Source organism: Alexandromys fortis, unplaced genomic scaffold (genome assembly GCF_014885135.2).
Source record: "Alexandromys fortis isolate MF-2015 unplaced genomic scaffold, M_Fortis_MF-2015_v1.1 scaffold_5, whole genome shotgun sequence".
In the NCBI taxonomy this organism is placed as follows: Eukaryota; Metazoa; Chordata; class Mammalia; order Rodentia; family Cricetidae; genus Alexandromys; species Alexandromys fortis.
The window spans coordinates 14820656-14840983 of NW_026067924.1; the positions used below are offsets into that span (position 1 = coordinate 14820656).

General features: G+C 46.1%; 1 protein-coding gene across 2 annotated transcripts in view; it reads right to left on the reverse strand.

Moving 5' to 3' along the window:
• Positions 1 to 20328, reverse strand: part of Kiaa0319 (KIAA0319 ortholog) — a 50888-nt gene that overhangs the window by 3923 nt on the left and 26637 nt on the right. The window contains exons 10-21 of one of the 2 annotated variants that reach the window (XM_050142725.1): positions 18351 to 18483; positions 16559 to 16787; positions 14513 to 14636; positions 12730 to 12862; positions 11225 to 11373; positions 10067 to 10218; positions 8412 to 8550; positions 7375 to 7534; positions 6387 to 6529; positions 4103 to 4225; positions 1971 to 2061; positions 921 to 1012 (exon numbers count right to left, since the gene is read on the reverse strand). In XM_050142725.1, the coding sequence (XP_049998682.1) occupies positions 921 to 1012; positions 1971 to 2061; positions 4103 to 4225; positions 6387 to 6529; positions 7375 to 7534; positions 8412 to 8550; positions 10067 to 10218; positions 11225 to 11373; positions 12730 to 12862; positions 14513 to 14636; positions 16559 to 16787; positions 18351 to 18483 (1668 nt within the window). Of the gene's footprint in view, positions 1 to 920; positions 1013 to 1970; positions 2062 to 4102; positions 4226 to 6386; positions 6530 to 7374; positions 7535 to 8411; positions 8551 to 10066; positions 10219 to 11224; positions 11374 to 12729; positions 12863 to 14512; positions 14637 to 15132; positions 16191 to 16558; positions 16788 to 18350; positions 18484 to 20328 lie in introns of those variants that run through there. The other variant, XM_050142724.1, reaches the window with a different exon arrangement.

A 20328-nucleotide genomic window follows, 5' to 3' on the forward strand; every position in this document is an offset into this window, starting at 1 on the left:
TGCTCTGTGGTCTTGGGATGAGTGAAAGAGAAGAAGGAGAAACCAGCTTAGGGCTGGCATCCCTAGACCCACACGGATGTGAGTGAGGAGCCCTAGGCTCCCATTGCTATAGCCAACACCTGCTCCTACAGTCAGGTCTTTTCCATCAAAATGGGAGGCAGAGGCAGGTAGAGTTCTGTGACTTTGAGGCTAACTTGGTCTACAGAGTGAGTTCCCAGATAGCCAGGACTGTTACACAGAGAAACCCTGTCTCGAAAAACCAAACAAACAAAAATAAAAACACAAAAAGAAAAGAAACAAAGAGTTAAGTTACCTACAAACCCAGAATCGGCACTGAGCAGCCTCAGAGGGGCAGAGAAGGCGCATTCAGTGGTGGTTAATACGTGAGCATCCAAAGGTTAACTGAAGTGGGTGGGAGGTGTCCTGAGCATAAGGGTCAACACACTTTGAGAAGACAACTTTCTGTAAACTCCTCAGCGGACTGAGTGGATGTAAAGGAAGCAGCTAACAGAAATATGCCAGGGTGAAAGTCCACAGTGGGTCATGTGCCTCATCCCCCTCTAACCCAGAGCAGAGAAGACCCAGGCACTGGGGACACCTCGAGGGAAGAGAAGTCTTGGTCCTGGGGTCACTTGGCAGAGGTTCAACCTTCAGTAAGTTCTTGCAATCCCTCACCCATTAATGTCTCTGAGTACTTGTTGATTTGTTGTTACATTTCTATTACCGTACCATCGGCCTGCTCTCAGGCAGCCTGCCAGCGCTGCTGGGGTTGAAGGTGTTTGTCTTTGCTTGCAGATTCCCAGGCTTGCTCTTCCAGACTAATTAAATGGTTGATTCCACCTTAGTCTCCGTTTCACCCAATTTAATGTTCTGGCCAATGCCTACATAAGGTGTTCAAAGGTATCAGGAAATAGCCTTACCATATTTGGGCCTCAGTTCCATTCTTTCCTGTTCATCCATGTTGTCTAGGATGGTATACTTTGTTTTCTTCCTTATCTTAGTCCTTTTCCGTCTAAAGAAACAACGAAATACTCAGCTCAAGCGCTCAGCATGGTACCTGGGATTTTGCCCACCTAACTAAAGGGTTCACCTGCAGCTCTGGTGCTGGGGCCCTTCAAGCAATGCTCAACACCTGTATACAGCCCAGGCTGCTTTCCCCCATGAGTAATACCTCACTCAGAAAGATGTGGGTAAGCAAGTTTCCCCCAAATCAGTGCTAACCAAGAATATTCAGAGACACAGAACTGAAACCAGCAACCGGAGGGAGGGGCACCTGGAAGAAGTGATAAAACAGCGAAGCCCCACAATGACCTTAGAAATAACTCTGTCTTTTTCCCACAAGACATAAAAACTGGGCCTATCATTAGTGTCTCATGCTAAGCTGGAAAGCATGAATCAAAAGCACTCATTAAAACTACACTAAACTCAGGAAGCAGAGGCAGACAGACCTCCGTGAGGCCCACCTGGTCTACATAGCCATTCCCAGAAACAGCAACATGGTGAGACACTGTCTCAAAACAGACAAGCCACTACACTAAGGCAATCCATCAGCTTGGTCTGATCATGTCACCAAAAGCAAGGGCTTCTTCCTCTCACTTTAATGCTTGCTAGCTGGGGACTTTGAGAATATTATTTAAGACTTCTGTGTCCCATGCCCTCACGTCCAGAAGAGTCCCTTTCTCTTGTGGTTGCTGGGAGGGACAAATACAACAGGACAGTTAGAGCCATCACTGAATCAAATCACTGTTTTAGTAAATGCTCAGTAGTCTCCAGTATTGACCATTTACTTAGATGCAGATGCCTAGAGTATAAAGTGCATCATGTCGGGCCCATGAAGTCCGGTATGTTTTAACACTGGCTGTCAGGTAGTTCGTTAAACAGTGAGACAAATGCAGGTACACAAGCCCAAAGCCGTCCGTCACGCCAGCAAAGGGTCTCCTTCTCTCCCAGTGAGCAAGCACATTAGGTACCTCCTGCAGCAGCAGATGCACAGCCAGGCCACAGCTCCCGTTCCCGCTGTCAGGGTCAGCGCCAGTGCTGCCACGTAGAACACACTCCACTCTGCAAAACGAGAAGGCCGGAGTGCACAATGATACACTGTTTGCTCACCAGCTCTGTTCTGACGCCTCTCAGTGAGTCTGTCGGGGCAGAGGCCAGCTGTGGTGCTGGGACCCCTCTGTGGGGCACGCAACAGATCCTAGCCAGGGCAACAGACTAATGGTGCTGTCTGTTTGGTGGAGGGACATAACTCAGGGACCTCAGGCACACAGTTCAGGCTAACCTGAGAGCAGGAAATCCAAAGTAACTGAAGTGAGTCAGTGAAGCAATAAGAATATGAACTATTAAAACGTTCATTCTAGAGCCCAAGAATCATAACCTTCCCCCCAAAAAGTCTGTATGATATTTTTTTCCTCCTCCTCCATCTTCTTTTTGAGACAAGCTCTCACATAAACTAAGCTGGTCTTGAACTCACTACAGAGCCAAGGATGGTCTTGAACTTCTGACCTTCCTCCTCTAATCCCCAGTGCTAGGATTATAGATATACACCCAACACCCGGTTTTATGTGGCGCTGGAGACAGAGTTTTGGGTGTGCTAGGCAAGCGGTCTACCTACTAAGCTGGGTCCCCAGACCCATGCCATGGTCTTCATAGAGCAAGTCAAGGGTCTCTATGTCTGCCTGTGACCTGAAGATATCAGCGCCAGAGGTAAATCTGGAAACTACTCTTCATCCCTTCTACATCCTAAGCTTTGAAGTAATAACTTAGGGGCAAAAATGTCAATGTGTGCCCAAGACAGTGGCACATGCTTTTAATCCCAGGCAGATCTACATCAGTTTGAGGCCAGCTTGGTTAACATAAAGAGTTCCAGGACAGCAAGAACAATATAGAGAGACCATGTCTGAAAAAGAAAAAATGAAAAAAAAAAAACCACCAATGAGACAGACTCATGCTTGACCTGAATAAATATCGTATCATCTCCATAGCATAGCGGTTTGAAGCTGGCTCAACTCTGATGTTTGTGGGGAGTTCAAGAACACAGCTTGGCAGGCAGCACTTAACATTTTTCTGCCATTTATGTCCACCTGGGTCCTCAGGCTAGCAAATTCATTCTTAAGAGTAAACTGCCATTAAAATGTAGCTTTCTAGCTGAGTATGGTGACTTGGATATATAATCCTAAGACTCAGAAGGTGGAAGCAGAAAGATCATCTTCTGCTGTGTAGAGAATCCAAGGTCTGTGTAGAGAATTCAAGGTCTGTGTAGAGAATTCAAGGTCAAGAATCTTCAAGGTGATCTGCTGTGTAGAGAATTCAGAGTAAGATCAGGCTGTATGAATGTGTGTGTGTGTGTGTGTGTGTGTGTGTACATATATATGTCTTATATGTCTTGTTTTGGAGTTGTATATTTATTCATTATATATGATATATACTATAAATACGTGAGTGTGTGTGTAAATGTGTATATGTATGTGTTTGCATGTGGTTTTCTCTCCAAAGAGACTGACAGACACCAACCTGGGCTGTGGGGCAAGACTGTGATTCTTGTGGCCGGTACCTGTCTGGGCTGACTCCTAGCAGTGTGGGCCACATTTCCCATTTTGCATTATCCAAGTATGGGGTGTGCTATCATAAGGTCCCAACATCCTAAGCCACAGCAGGTATATTTGGGAGAAGAGTCTCAACGCAGTTGTTTCTTAGCACTGCCCGTCATGGAGAGCAGAATGGCCTTGCCAAATCTCTCTCTCTGGACACAGACTGAGACAAGGTTTTAATGTGCAATCAAGTGAACTGGTTCACTTGACTTCAGGTAAGAATGGGATTGGGTGGTTCTCTAGAAGCTAAGCCAGGAAAAGATTGAGTGTCTTCAAGAACCACACCAGAAGCCATCATTTTACACACACGCGCGCACACACACACACGCACGCACACGCACATACACACATGCACAGACACACCACACACGCACACACGCACGCACACGCACATACACACATGCACAGGCACACCACACACGCACACACACACACGCACACACACGCACGCACGCACACACACATGCACACATGCACAGGCACACACACGCACGCACACACACTACACTTACCACAGTTGCTCTCGCCATCCCACATATAATGCTGTATGAGGTTCTCCATCCACAGCTGGGAGCAAATGCAACGTTTTGTGATGGGGTCACAGTGACCGTGACCTGAACATTTGAGAAGGCATCCTGTGAAAAGGGGTGCAGAAATGAGGTTTCATGGGCAAAAGGAGGTCTCCAGTGTTCCACTTCTATAGTGGAAGCCCAGAACAAATGGGTGAATTAAAAATCTCTTAAGAAGTTGAACATGGAGGTTCACGCCTTTAATCTCTATACTCGGGAGGCAGAGATAGGTAGATCTCTGAGGCTGAGATTAGCCTGCTGTGGTGGTTTGAAAGAAACTGGCCCCCCAAAGGGAGTGACACTATTAGGAGGTGTGACCTTGTTGGAGTAGGTGTGGTCTTAGAGGAAGTCTGCTACTGTGGAGGCTTTGAGATCTCATATATGCTCAAGCCAAGTCCAGTGTCTCAGACCACTTCCTGTTGCCTGTGAGTCAAGATATTAGAACTTTACACCTCAATTAAATGTTTTTCTTTGTATGAGTTGCCATGGTCATAATGCCTCTTCAAAGCAGTAGAAACACTAACTAAGATACCTGGTCTACAAAATTAGTCCCAGCATGGCCAGAGCTACACAAAGAAGGCCTGTCTTGAGAAAAAAAAAAAAAAAAAAACAAGCAAAACCTAAAATCTCTTATGAGCCCAGCATGATAGCATACATCTAAAATCCTAGGACTCAGGAGGCTGAAGTAGGAAGACTGCAGCAGGTTTGAAGCCAGCCTCAGCTACACAGCAATCACCAGGCCAAACAGGACACCATGGTGAGACCCTGTCTCAACCCTCACCATTACCTCCACAACAGTAGCATCAACTCTTACCATCTCACGGCTCATCAGGAAGCAAATTGAGGGAAAAGCCAATTCCTATCATAGAGAGAACCTTAACATTTACCAAAACAATAGCCTCTGAGAACGTGTGCAATGGAAGCAATCGGGAATGCATAGTGGTTTGTCTTTATCGTAACACTATTTAAATCATCCCGACAGCTCACGGGTAGAAGAGTAGTTGTGTGATTACAGAACACACCCAGGGAGGAAAACCAGGGAGCCACGAATGTCTCATGGAAATGAAATTCTAAAGGATTTGGGGAAATAATAATGGTATGACTTAAAGTCTAAAGACACATGAGAATACCTTGATGTAGCTCAGCGGTAGAGCACTTTGCCTAAACATGTGTAAGACACTAGATTGAGTGCCCAGCAACATACAAATACACACTCACACACACAAGCACACTGAAAAATCAAATCATCTTGGTTGTATTTTATTTCCTAAAGGTGGAGCAACTTAGAAGGAATACCTCAGAATAGTAACAAAAGTTATATTTGGGTAATGGGAATTCGAAACTCTACAAATTAGAGGATTGTTTTCTTCTTTGTCCATTTTGGGATAGTTCAAATTTTCTATAATAAATAAATCACTACTTTGGGCTCTTAGAAAAACAAAAGATTCTACTTCAAAAAAATCAAGTTATCAAGTTACGCATGTTACAAATAAGAGAGTCAATTGTAGGCTAGTGCATCTCTGAAACAAATTATCCTGGTGCAAACATCATATGCTGGTAACTCATTGAGATGACTGCTCCATTAACATTTACTCATAAGATGAGGACAGGGACCATGGAACTATGAATCAGTTTGGTATCTTAAAGGAACAGGCAGAACTAGGAAATACAGTCACCACAGGAAGACATGTATACGCTATCTTAAACTGGCAGGAAAGATTTTTGAAATAATGACACTGCTGTTCTCCTGTTTCTGTCCAAGACAAGAGAAGTGGCAAATGTGTCACAGAAAACCTACTGGAGAAATAAATGCAGAGTCCCTGGAGTGGGGGCCTTGAAGGGAAAATGTCTGTTTCTGTGGCCAAATTCCTGAATTTAAAAGGGAAGGGCTCACAGTTCAGAGGAATACAGTTCATCATGGCAGAGAAGATGCAGTCATGACAAGGAAAGGCAGCTAGCTGGTCACAGTCTTCTACAGTCAGGAAGCAGGAATAGTAGATAGGGGGATGGGGTGAGTGGCTAGAAAACCCCAAGACCAACCCCAGGGGTTCACCTCCTTCAGTAAAGCTCCACCTCCTAAGAGTTCCATAATATTCCAAACAGTGTTCAGAGACACTATGGGGAACATTTTACATTCAACCACAACAGTGTCCATGCCGCGCCTATAAAACTCCTGTAATGGGCAGATCTGGTTTATTTTATTAGAATATTTCCATGGGAGACATACCTGCTGTGTCTACCCTCAAGACCTTGAAAAGTAGGAAGGCTGCCTTCTCCTTTGAAAGCCGCCTGTGCAGATTCCGGGCCACGTCAGCAGCTCTGAGAACCTTGAAAGGTGGCCCGCTCTGTACATAAAATACAATCACAGTGCTGCAGAAGAGACAACGAGAGGACGGTCACATGATGAGACAGTGGCCAGCAAGATGTGCCACCTCAGCCATCTGACCTAGCAAGGGAGCACTACAGCTCTGTGGCTTGTTCTTTCCCATAGCATGTCTTAATGTTCATCCATGTTGTTACAGGCATTATATGGTTCATTTTAACTGCCAATTAATATTCATTGTATCTATGTATATTCCTTTGTGTGTGTGTGTGTGCGCATATGTAAATGATTTGTATAATTTGTTTGTATTTGGGTGTAGATGTGACGGTCAAGGGTCAACTATGGATGCTATTCCTCAGGAGCCATCCAGCTTGTTTTCTCAAACAGGGTCTTTTTCCTTTTGTTTTTTTGAGACAGGGTTTCTCTGTGTAGCACTGGCTGTCCTGAAACTTAGTCTGTGGATGAGGCTGGCCTTAAACTTACAGAGATCAGCCTGCCTCTGCCTACCAAGTGCTGAGAATAAAGGTGTGCACCACCACTATACAGCTAGCAGAAAATGAATCATATAATGCCTGCAACAACGTGTTCTACACACCGGAAGAGACATCACCTGCCCTGTGGCTGGAGAGTCTCCGCCAGGATCCAGACCCTCAGATCAGAGACTTCTGTTAGAGGCTGGATCTGACCTCCAGCTAAGACATATCACACAATGAGCAGCCTTTCAGAGACAGGCTTAGGATTGTACTTAGGAATTCAGCACGAACCTTGCGTGATGACCCTCAGCATAATAAAATGTAACTCTTGTCATACTATGCATGCCTACCTTCTTGCTTGAGACAGTAGTTATCATATCTGACATCGGAGTGCCATGTGCTGGGCATGCGCTCCATACCTGACATCCGTGTGTGCCTGAATCCTGAGCACCTTCACATCCGAGTCCAGCACATTCAGAAGCACAGCCAGCTGCCTCACAAGGGTTTCCTTCTGCTGCTCCATCAGCTGCTCCACACCAACCTGCAGGATCAGCTCCACCAGGCCGTCCTTCTTGGGGTCTGAGGGGACAGAAGATAGGATTTTCACCACGAGACCACAGGCTGTAGAAAAGTTCAAAGCCAGACTGGGCATGTTGGGTCAGGAGACAGATGCTGGCTTAGTACCCACAGGTCCTGGGTTCCATGCCCCGCAAAGCAAAAGAAAGGTCAAAATAAGCAAATAAAAGTTTAAAAGAACTCTTGTCTGTCTATCATATTTAGCTTTAGGACTCAGATTATCCTAAAACAGCAGAGGCATGGGTTGTAGTAGCACGCGCCTACAAGACCAGCACTTGGCCCTGGGGGACAAGAGGATCAGAAGTTTGGCGTCATCCTTACTGCACAGGAAGGTGGAGGCCAACCTGGGCCACATAAAACCCTATCTTAAAAAGAAAGAGAGAGACAGAGGAAGGAAAGGGAGGGAGGGAGGAAGGCACGGAAGGAGGGAGGGAGGGAGGGAGGGAGGGAGGGAGGGAGGGAGGGAGGAAGGAAGGAAGGAAGGAAGGAAGGAAGGAAGGAAGGAAGGAAGGAAGGAAAGGCAGGGAGAACACCACAGAAGCTACTCTGGAGTGTTTATAAATTTCATTCCACTTTATTATCTGTAGCTTTTCTCTCAAAAGATAATCAACTATAACTTTGGGCTGCATTGAAACTCTGACACCTCCCTTCCTTCCTTCATTGTTTTCCTGCTCATGGGTGCTACCTAGTCCAGCTCATGTAGCGTCACCATGCCCACCTCACTGAGGCTGCCCTCCCTCAGCCTGACCATGTTCACTTCATGTTAAATCAGGAAAGCAAAATCTTCCTTTCAGATATAAACTCCTACGATGAGACTGGCCGAGAGGAGAAGCTGGATACTGAGGAACTCCCACCCTGGTGACATCGGCTCCGCACACACCTGGTAGCACCTCCACGGTGGCAGTGTCTGAGTCCGACGCCCCCTGACTGTCCGTGACTAGCAGGTGGAAAGTGTAGACTCCTTCCACCAGGTTGGTGAGCTGCAGAGTCACCCCGTTGTCAGAGCCTCCAATGACATCCTGAGAAGTGAGGAGAGGCACAGGGCAGCTGTCGGCTTTGTACCCAGTCTCCGAGCCTCTCTGGAGCTCAGAGCTCTGAGTTTCTTGTTTTCAGACATATATGACTTATTTGGCTGGGGGAGGGAGGAAGGGAAAGGGGTAAGGTTTTAAATCTTCAGTTCCTCCTTATATGGAACACCAGTGGGTACAAGGACCAAACAAGACGTGGCAAACAACTTTCAGGAATTTCCAAATGATTAATTAACAGAGGATAAGAGCTTGGTTTGAAGGTCCCAGGACAACGCATGGAGTTTTATGGTCTCCTCATCTAACATAGTTATATAATGCTGTCCCCTCGTAGCCCCTCATGGCATATCCTATCCACCTTCTCAAGTGACCCAGAGCCTTGTAGACAGATCACTCATTCAACAGGACCAAAGTCCCAAAGAGTGACAGAGAAATCTTTTGGGCTCTACTTTTGTCTGTCCTTGTTGACCAGAATGGACAGCAATGAAAAGTTAGGAATCTGAACTGAGACGCTGCAGCTACATTTAGGAGCTAATCTATCGTCTAGCTCTATAAAATCCATTCTAGAAGTACTTTCAGATGTACAAGGTGTTTTCAGTCCCTTCCCTGTTCCTACACCTTTGGTATCTACAAGAAAGCTTTTGTAGACATCAAGTCCTTAGTCATGGAATAAAGGAAGACGCAGGGAAATGTACAACCAGAGGCAGAGTGATCCAACACCTTCCAAAAGCTAAAGATCTGGGCCTGGTTTAAGACTGAGCTCTTTGGCCTTGGCCATCTCTATATTTTATTCACTGCCACTGTGAAGTGGGAGTGGAAATCCCCATGCATCTGACATACCTGATACACGAAGGAAGGAAACTAAAATAGGAAACTTGGCTTCCATGTCCCTCGTGATGCCCAGCCTTTCGATACTGTGACATAATGTTGTCATCTACAAATATGTTGGGCTGAATTCACAGCTGTTCTAGGACACAAGAGGCCTGTTACCATGAGTGGGACACACCTGTATGATGTGCTAGCCTACACAAAATCAGATCAGGAAGAGGACTTCAGCTTTGCTTAAACCTATCGGCACCCTGGTGTCTCCAGCCCTCAGAATATTCAAACCCAGAGGTCCCCAAATCTTATTGGGGAGATGACATGGTAAGACAGAAATCACATGTTCAAGCCCTAATCTGCAATATGACCTAACGTTAGAATTTAGAAGAAGGTAGTTAAAGTTGAATGAGGTAATAGGGGAGGGACCTGACCCACAGGATTGGGGTCCTTATATAAACCTTAGAGCGCCCCCCACCTCTGTCCTCCTTTCTCACATGGCCACAAACAGACACAGTAAGTAGGTGGCTACCCCGATGAAGAAAGAGACCACTCTCCAGAGGTAAACAGACCGTCACCTTGATCCTGTGGTTTCAGCCGCCCTGCCTGCAGCCTTTTGTCACAACAGACACACCGATTAGTCTGTACGCAGTGTACATGGCTGAGGGGAGAGTACCCCTCAAGTACTCACGCCAGCAGCTGGACTCTGGCCGTCCCGGATCCACAGATAGGACACAATCCCTCGGTCATCAGTAGACCTTGAGCCATCCAAGGTAATGGAATTATTGGGAAGTGTAAGAACATGTCTGCCACCGGCCTGGGCTCTCGGAGGACTGTTATCTTCTGTGTCAGACACCGCAAAAACAAAAGGCAAGAAATTGACTTAAAACACCACCAACAGCACGGTGTACAACACCTACAACTGCTCCATCTCGTAGCCAAGGTTGTTTAGATTCCCCCAAGGCATTATTTTTCTGCCCCAACCTATAAGATAAGATATAGACCAACACTGAGCAGCTCTTGGTCCAATGGGAAGCCAAACAAAAGCAAGAAATTTTACATTAAAAACCAATATAGACGGCTAGGGATCTACAGTGGTAAAGTGCTTGCCTAGTATGCCTGAAGCCCTCAGTCCAGTCCCTGTCATCAAATAAACCAAGCGAGATGCAGCATGCTTGTAATCCCAGCAAGCAAGAGGATCAGAAGTTCAAAAACTTGTCTTTAAAAAATTGGGGGGAGGGGTATATGGGCCAACTAGATGGCTTAGTGGGTAACGGTGATTGTCATCAAGGCTGATGGACCCACATGGTAGTAGAGAGAACTGACTCGCTGAAAGTTGTCCTCTGACCTACACACACATACACACACACACACACACACACGCACACACACACACACGCACATGCATGCATGCTCACACTGTGGCAAGCACACTCCCGTTCCACACATACACAGGCACAAGAAATAAAAACATAACAAAAAGTTGTGATCTGCTTTAAAAACCAAAGTACATAATTTAAACGTCTTTCTGCTCTTGGGTTTCCAAGGGAGAAGAAAGCAAACCACGGGCCAGAACTGGATCTTTTCCCTGTAAAAGATGTAGGCCCATGATTTCTTGCTCTACACTCAGAGTAGGCTCGTGGCTTCTTGCTCTCCACACTCCCAGGAGCCAGAGAGGACTTAAATGAACTCAACTGCCAGGGAGAAGGTTGGCGCCCCCCGGGCAGAGCTCAGTCAGCTGTGAACTCGAGAGCAAACACTAACAGGGCTGGGTAATCATCACCTGACTTGGGGACCTGGGAGACTGGAAGGCAGGGCAGGTTCAGGTCCTGTCACCAGGTCCACTTACCCTGCTTCACAGCCACGGTGAGGGTGGACGTGCTGCTCAGTCCCTGCTGGTCTCTCACGGTTAGACGGAAGTCATAGGTACCCACCTGAAGCCCAGTGACAGTGGCTATGGCTTTGTCCACATTCTCCATCTCCACAGCACTGGGACCCCTGGAAAATGGGGTTGTTGTAGACAAAAGGTGGGGCGTGAGACCTGAGCCCTAGCAAATGCTTCTACTTCTGGCTGCAGTGGCCATCTGGGTTTCTACAGAGGTCTGAGGTAACTGTACACATGTTCTCTGGCTTGGCATGAGGGTCAAAGCTGAAGCCTTTTTCAAACCAAATGTGCTGGGTTCTGGGGAAAGGATTTTCATCCTTTTTCTCTTTTAATTGAGATGCCACTGAAATATTCTCCCTTTAGAAAATGGAATCTTAGAAATTGCTCACACCTTTCTTTTTCTTTTCTTTTTCTCTTTTTTTTAGATAGAGTCTCACTATGCAGCCCAGGTTAGTCTTGAACTCATGACGAGCTTTCTGCCTCAGCCTCCTAAGTGCTGAGATTAAAGGTGTGCACTACCATACTCAACCTCCTATTTCTTCTTTGAATGAAACTCGGCTAAGCCCTCATCGAGCTCCAGGGCATGTGTAGAAGAGGAAGGCAGGAGGCAAATGGTCTGCCATTGGAGAGAGGAATTGTCTAGTCGTTGAGTCCCTAGGATTGGCTGGCAGACAGATGCAGTTTTGTGTCTCCATGCAGCCTCTTTCAGTCTAGGTACCCTAAACTACTCTCCCTTGCTTATTTCCATAAGCCTGCGTTTTTCAACTTTAAAATGGGATGATGCAGCCCAGCATGGTGGCACATGCCTTCAGTCCCAGCCCTTGGGAGGAGAACGATAAGTGGATCTCGGTGAGTTGAAGGCCAGTCTGGTCTGCGTAGAGAGTTGTAGACCAGCCAGGACCACATAGGAAACCCTGTCTCAGAACAAGCAAACAAACAAAATGGGAACAATGCAATTCCCTCCCCAGACGCCATGTAGAGTACTGAGATCCAGTAGGTAGAACAGGAAATGTTATGATATGAATCTCACCCCGGACTCTGCACACCTGCTCTACCCAGTCACTGGGGCTGGTTGAGTGGAGACAGAGTGTGGCTTTCCCTGCATCGTTTTTTGCCAGGAAGCTCATGGTCCACCAAGCCAGCCCTGTCCACCTGTTCTGGGCTCCGCTTCCCTCTACTGCCCACCAATGTCCAGCTCCCTCAAAACACTCTCCTTTTTTTGTTTGCCTGTTTGAGACGGGGGATCTTGCTATGGAGCTTAGGCTAGCCGACCTCAAGAGTTTCCTGCCTCAACCTCCCAAGTGCAAGGATTACAAGCATGCAGCACCACTTTTATCAACAAGGCCTAGTTACTCTTTGCTCAAATCTTGACTCCTCAACAAGCCCGAGCTGCTGTTTAGTGCAGTCCTCCAGGGAAGGGATGCTGTCACTCGGCGGTGACACGGCTTCAGACCTGGGTAGGTACACACCTGATGTGCTCCCAGTGGTAGCAGACAATGCCGTGGTCATCGCTGCTCCTGCTCCCATCCAGTGTAGCACTCTGCACCGGGAAGAACAGCTCCTTATCGGGGCCTGCCACCGCCACTGGAGCCTGGTTGGTCTCTAGAATTGCAGACATTCAAGAGAGGAAAGAAGAGGAGGAAGGAAAGCAGGAAGGAGGCAGGAAGAGAAGGAAGAAGAGGAGGAAGGGAAGGAGAGAAGAAGAAAGGAGAGACGGTGAGAGGGAGGAAAGGATTATGGGGAAAGCAAAAGGAGGAAAGAGGGAACAAAGAATGCAGGGGAGGAAAGGGAGCCGAAATCAGGGTGCATAGGCTTGCGCTCTCTTGTCTGCAGCTCCGCTGTCTAGCACAGTACCTGTTAAACAGCAAATGCTGACAATATCTCAGTTATGGGCTGGAAAGACCTGGTTTCAATTCCCCGTACCTACATGGTGGCTCACAACAGTCTGTGACCCCAGTTCTGACGCCTCCTTCTGGCCTTCACAGACACTCGCACAAGCCAAACACCCATGTACATAAAAATAAGTATTTTTAAAAGGAAAATATTTCAGTGGGAAGTGGGGAGAAAGGAAATGAAGTACAACATCACTCCTACCGTTTCTGCCTTCAAGCCAAGAGTCACATAGCCACAGCCACTACCATGGAGATACAGCCTCTTTCCCCCACTGTCCTCCTTAAAATGAATAGTGGCTCCCTAATTTCCTACGGGCAAACATCTACAAAGCCCTTCACGAGAGCCCTGCTCTTCTATGGATATCTCATTCCAGGCCTAGACCTAAGCTTTTTTCTCCAGTCATACCATTATTTTTATTTTAATTTCATTTTATTTTATTTTTAGTTCTTCAATGTACCCGGCCCCTTTCATCCTATGGCTTCTGGGAATCTAGGTTCCTCTTTCTAAACAGCTTTCTTCTTGCCCTCCATTCCCCATCCTTCTCCTCCTGACCACCTGCCATGGGTGTGTTAACTGGGAGCCCAGCAAAAGCTATCTATGGGCCCAAGTGCTCTATAGGTGCTCTTTATACAGACACCCTTCCTGACTGAGGAAAGCACCTGAATAAGTCCATGTCACTTCATATGTACTTGCCACAGCCTTGGAAGGGCAGAGGCAGGTTCATCCTCTTTGATTCCATATCCCTAGGGTCTGGCTCAGAGCGCCTTTTACATATTAGAAAATTCATTAGTTGTCTTTCAGCTGAGACTGTCCCCATCGTTAGTCTACCAGGTGACAGATGTGGAGACAGCAGGCCTTTGCTAGAGAAGTTTTGGAGCCAAGATGGTTGTAAACAAGGTCTTGCTGGCTACCTATGACTCTCCTGAAAGCTACAGGTAGCAGAGTCCTGGGTTTTATGAGACTAATAAGAGAGTGGAGCCTGGGTCAATGTCCAAGTGTCTGCTACATCTGGGTGTCAGGTCACACAGTCAGCCTTTCTCCCCAACATGCCCTGGAACTTTCCCAAGCTGAGTATGACAGGCACAGGAGTTACCACGTGATAAATCAGAGACACGGGTCGTGCTGACAGTGACTCTCATGTTGTCTCCTGTACTGTGGTTTGGAGCGTGTGGCAAGATTCAGAACCTCGGAAGGAAATCGGTTTCTCATGCCACATCGGCTCTCATGTCTGATTTCCTATCAGCTCAGGAATCTCAGGAGGCTACCGCCCAGTTAGTTAGACACAACTGAAGCTCAAGGGTCTAGTTTATCATTTCTTCCTTCATCTCTGGGGTCAAATCTCATCTGTGTCTCACCTACCAGCCTGGACAATCACGGCGACCGAAGCAGTGGATTGCTGTCCTGAGGAATCTGTCACCGTCAGCTGAAATATGTACTCTCCTTCCTGCATCTCAGACAAGCGGAGGTATGGGGTCCGCACTCCCTACACAGTAGCAAGTGTGAGAAGGAAACAAGAGGAAGTCTATCAGTACAGAAGTCGAGAGAGCAGCGTGGCACGGCAGGTGCTAATGGTTTCACCTAATGCAGAGAACCTACATGAAAACAAACTTGAGTGCAACGGTGCAGGCCTCACACACCAGCTCTGTGGTGTCCTAATTAGATTTTTTTTTTTTCAACTTGACCCAAGCCAGGACCATTTGGGAAGAGGGAACTTCAGTGTAGAAAATGCCTCTATCAGATTGGCCTGTAGGCAAGTCTGTGGGAGTATTTTCTTGACTAATGACAGATTTCGGAGAACCCAGCCTACTGTGAGTGGTGCTGTATGAGGAAGCCATGAGGAGCAAGCCCTGAGCAGTGCCCCTTCCCGACCTCTGCTTTAGTTCATGCCTCCAGGTTCCTGACTGAGTTTCTGCCCTGACTTCCCTTGACAATGGGTTGCAACCTGCAAGGTGAAATAAACTTTTCCGCCCCAGTGTTACCTTCAGTCACGGTCTTTATCCCAGCAACAGATAGCAAACAAAGACTCTTGGGAAGCTGAAGCAAGAAGGTGGCAAATTCAGTGCCTGCCAGGGTTACGGAGCAAGTTCAAGGCCAATCTGCATAATTTAGCAAGACCTTGCTGAGCTTTAAAAACATAAAAAGGAATAAGGACATTCCTTGCTTGCCTAGTATATGTGAGGTGCTAGGCAGTGCATACAAAAATTAAAAGAAAGAAGGAAGGAGCAGGCTGTGAGGTGCGTGCCTTTAATTCCAGTACAGGGGAGACAGAGGTAGGCAGATCTCTGTGATTTTGGAATCAGCCTAGTCTACATAGCAAGTTCCAGGTCAGCCAGGACTACATAGTGAGAGCCTGTCTCAAAAAAGGGAGGGGGAGGAGAAAGGGGGAGAGTAGAAGGAAAGGAGAAAGATAAAAACAGGCGTGAACCCAAGAAAATGCAGTCTTGAGTCTGTTGTGTGCCCTCACAGCACCGAGGAATGTAAATTACTAAAACCTGGAACTCAGTACCGCAGTGTTGGAACAGGGTCCAAGCATGGCGGTGTAAGGAGATTTCTGAGTGCTTGTGAGAAAACTCCAAGACACCAAGACGAGAATCTCGTGACCTCAGTTTCTTCATAAACACAGAATTGTTCTTGGGTTATACTTTAGTGCCGCTCCCCGGCGTAGTGAATGGGAGTGAGCTCACTTCCGATAATTCATTACAACCAGCTAGTGTTATTTGTTCATGTTCGTGGGCAAACATGTTTTAACCATGAGCAGCTGTTTACCACGTGTGGCTTGCCCTGTGGTTAGACACTTGACGCATGTTACCCCGGCTAACCCTCAGGGTACAAACTGTCTAATGTGCTGAATAATTGGCTGTTGCATGGGACTTTAGTCGACCTCATTCATAGGCTCCATTCTCCCAAATCCACCACCTCTGCAGCGGTAAACAGCATTATCTGCTATGGTGTTTCAGTAAATGGGGCACTCAGAATAACAACTGCTTTTCGGATAATGTAGTTAAGTTTGTGGCTTCTAATGTCTCTCCCAAGACTAAATGACATATTGCTCTAACAAACACTGAGTCAACTTTTTTCCCAGCTGACCTCAAGGGCTAGTTGAAACAACAGGACTGACTGCTTGGTGTCTGTTCTGTGCTTACCTAGGTATGTGACAGTCGGGGGTGTAAACTTGGAGGAGATTTGTGAGGTTACATGCTCTTCCAACATTTCATAGTTTGAGAAATTTATAAAATAGATTTTCTGATTTAACAACCTCCCTAAACCAAGAATAGGTGAATGAATGATACATAGATGATGGATGGATAGATAGTAGATAGATAGATAGATAGATAGATAGATAGATAGATAGATAGATAGATAGATAGATAGGATAAAAGTCTGCAGGCAGGATAGAGGACTTGCCTGCATGACCACCTCTTGGTTCTCACCGCCAGGGCCTGGGGACCACTCATAAAGGACAATCTGGTGATCATCGCTGCTCTGGCTTCCATTCAGAGTGATGGTGTTTTGGGGCAAAGTTATGGTCTGATTTGGTCCTGCATTAGCAACAGGTGGGTAGTCCACAGCATCACGGATGATGAGGGTTGCTATGGTGGAGTTAGTAGCGCCATCTGAGTCTGTGATGGTCAACCTATAACAAGAAAAGGAAGTTCTTACATCCACAATTGGGCCATACCTAAAAGTAAGTGGTCACCTTAGCCTGCTCAGACTAACCCTTCTCAGGAAAAGGTGAGAATAGAAACTTGAGGACGAGGCTAGGAAACGCATACAGGTCATATTTTTCATTGCTTCTGTTGTCATGGATTCATTTTATTTTTGAGTCATAATATGTTCCCACATTAAGGCTTAGCTTTTATGAATTTACTAGTCTTTGAGATGCTAAGTGGAGAATGTACCCTCTCCATGCAACTCAGAAGCTTCCCTAGTCAACTCAACTCATCCTAAGTGTGTTACTAGGCACCCCTCTCAGCAACTCACCCTAAGAGCACCACTAGACCTCCATCTCCAACAACCCATCCTAAGAGCACCACTAGACATTCATATACAACAACCCGTCCTAAGAGCATCACTAGATGTCCATCTCCAACAACTCATCCTAGGTGCATTACTAGATGTCCATATACAACAATCCATCCTAAGAGCATCACTAGATGTCCATCTCCAACAATCCATCCTAAGAGCATCACTAGACGTCCATCTCCTACAATCCATCCTAAGAGCATCACTAGACGTCCATCTCCAACAATCCATCCTAAGAGCACCACTAAACATCCATATACAACAATCCATCCTAAGGAGAGCATCGCTACACACCCCTCTCTGATAACTCATGCTAAGAATGTTACAGAGCCACTCCTGCCTTCCATTTACTGACTGAACCACTGCTTATGAATTTCAGTGATAAAACACTCAATTTCTAAATTCATCTCTAGGCGCTTTTCTACAAGTATGCTTCCAGAACATTCTGCAAAGCATTTTAGGGTTAAACATTTTCAGATATACACAAATGCTCAACATACACACACCAAATAAAGAAGGAGAGAGAGAGGGAGGGACAGAGGGAGAAAAGGAGGGAAGGAAGGAAAGAAGGGAGGGAAGGAGGGAGGGAGGGAGGGAGGAAGGAAGGAAGGAAGAAAGAAAGAAAGAAAGAAAGAAAGAAAGAAAGAAAGAAAGAAAGAAAGAAAGAGGAAACTGCCCAGGCCCTCCTGTACTGAAATGGTCCCTCCTGTGCTTCCAACAACAGTGCACTCTCCATCTGCTAACTCATTTCACCCTTGGTTGGGTGTGGGGTGTCTGTGAGTAAAGCTGTAGAAATAGGAATAGAGAACAGCCCAGGGTAAATGGTATATCAGAGGCCATCTGCATCTTCTGGGTTCCTTTCACACTGCCCACAAACCCCACACAGACAAGGGCCAAACTCCAGCTCAGCTCTGATCACAAACAAACCCCTGGGGTCTCTCCCATCAGAACTTTAACCCAAGTAAGAAAAGCAGAAAAAGGTTTAAAGTAGCATATGAATAGAAAAGTGCTTAAATACCATACTGTTCCTCATTTTCAGGTCATGGACACAGGAGAAATATTTCATTTCCTCTGCTTGGTGATATATTATTTTTATTTTTATAAAAGTATCAGTTTTAAGAAACAATAAAAAGAGAAGTCCTGGGAAAACACAATACAGGAGGAACCCACTTGCCTAAAAGTGTAGTTACCAGGATCTAGGTTCAACAAGCGTAAGACCGGGGCATCAGCTGGAAACACCTCTCCTAGGACGGGCCCGTCGACTTCTTCCCAGTGGTAACTCACTATCTTAGTGTCATCTGTGCTTTCTACAAAGAACAAGAAAACAGTATCCAGAACGGGTTATGGGACTAGTGAGATGAAAGCGTAACCACTTACTGAGAACTTCAGTGTGTTTTGTAGAAATACACGTCTGCCCAGATCCCCATGATGTACGCTGTGCATTCTGCCATCCCCCCAGTCCCTAAATTGTCATCACTATTTTTCTAGACTTGCACAGGTTTGAGCAGGGCTGTTCTAACTCACTGAATATTTAAAAAGCAGAGTGACAGGCACGGTAGCCCAGAATGTAGTGCCTTCACATTCAGCTGCTGCTCATCTTGGTGACTGGTGACATACTTCATATAGATATCTGAACCAACAAGTTCTTGAACATGTTAAGAGTTGATTATCTACAATTCACAAAAACCCCTTTAGCATATTAATGATTAAGATATAAGTAAAAAAAAGACTGCATCATGCATGAAAATTTCCCCACTTAAAAGGCAAACCAGGGTGGGACTGAGAAGGCAGCACAGCAGTTAAAGACACCTGCTACTATGGTTGGTGACCTGAGTTTAATCCCGGGGACGTGTGTGTTAACACACACACACACACACACACACACACACACACACACACACGAGCAAACAGCAGTCTGGGACCATAGCTCAGTGGTACAGTACTTAACCACTATGATTGTGAAGCCCTGGGCTTGATCCCCAGTAGTGAGAAGTGGGGAGGGGTGGTCTTGGCATGGGAGTTCACAAGCATTCAGGAAACTAAGTCAGAAGTATCTCCATGAGTTCAAGGCCAGACTGAGCTAGGTAGTGAGACCTCGTCTCAAACAAAGAACAAGCAGGGCTGGAGGATGTAGCTCAGTGACAGAATGTTTGCCCATCATCCACAAAACCCTGGGTTCAATCTCCATGTCACAAAAATAAACAAATAAATAATAAAAGAGAGCAACAATATGTGTCATGTAGAACCATGGACTTCTAGACCTAGAAGGAAGTTGGACTTTTTGTCAAATTCATTTAAGAAAATAAGTTTATGTGGCCAACTAGAAATCTTGTATGGTTTTCATAACTAAGCTATTCTGAATCAAAAAATTTAAAAAAAATGCAGGCCTTTTTTCATATAATTAGTTTCATTTAAAGTCTTCTCTGCCTGCTAGGCATAGAGACTCACAACCCTATAATTCTAGCATTCCGGAAGGGGTTGAGAGCATTAGGGGGCCAAGGCCAACCTTAAGTACATCGCAACGCAAGTGTGGGCCAACCTGAGCTGCCTGAGAAAGCAAGCAAACAAACAAATAAATGCGCTGTACTTTCATGTTGCAGTGGATGGAGGATGTGGATGTGATGTCCACAGTCTGCAGGCTAGCCGACAGAGCAACAGCCACGAGTGCAGGCTACTGCTTTTCACTCTGGCAGGCCATGGGTTAACTCTGTGACTGAGTGAGCGTGAACGCAGATGCAGAGCACATCACCTTGTTCAACCAGTTCAGCGCTGAGTGTGTTTACAGTCTATTCTCGTTAGTGTGGACACCCAAAGTTACACTATCCTCACCCTCTGGTTAAAGAATAAACTCTGAAGAAATTAGTAAGCGAAATGCTACCCACTCTCACTGCAGCCAGTCCCACTCCTATTTAAAGGTTCTGTTCAATTGCTAATATTACAAATTCTATGTGATTCACAGAAGAATCCTTAGTAATTCTCTGAATTGCGAGTCAAATATCTGACCCTAAAGAACATTGTTTGCTTGTTGTCTATTGTTTGTTTGTGTCTTATGTACCCCAGGCCGGCCTGGAACTCCCAAAGTAGCAGAAGATGGCCTTGAATTCCTCATCCTCCTGCCCTTGCCACCCAAATGCTAGGATTATAGATGCGGT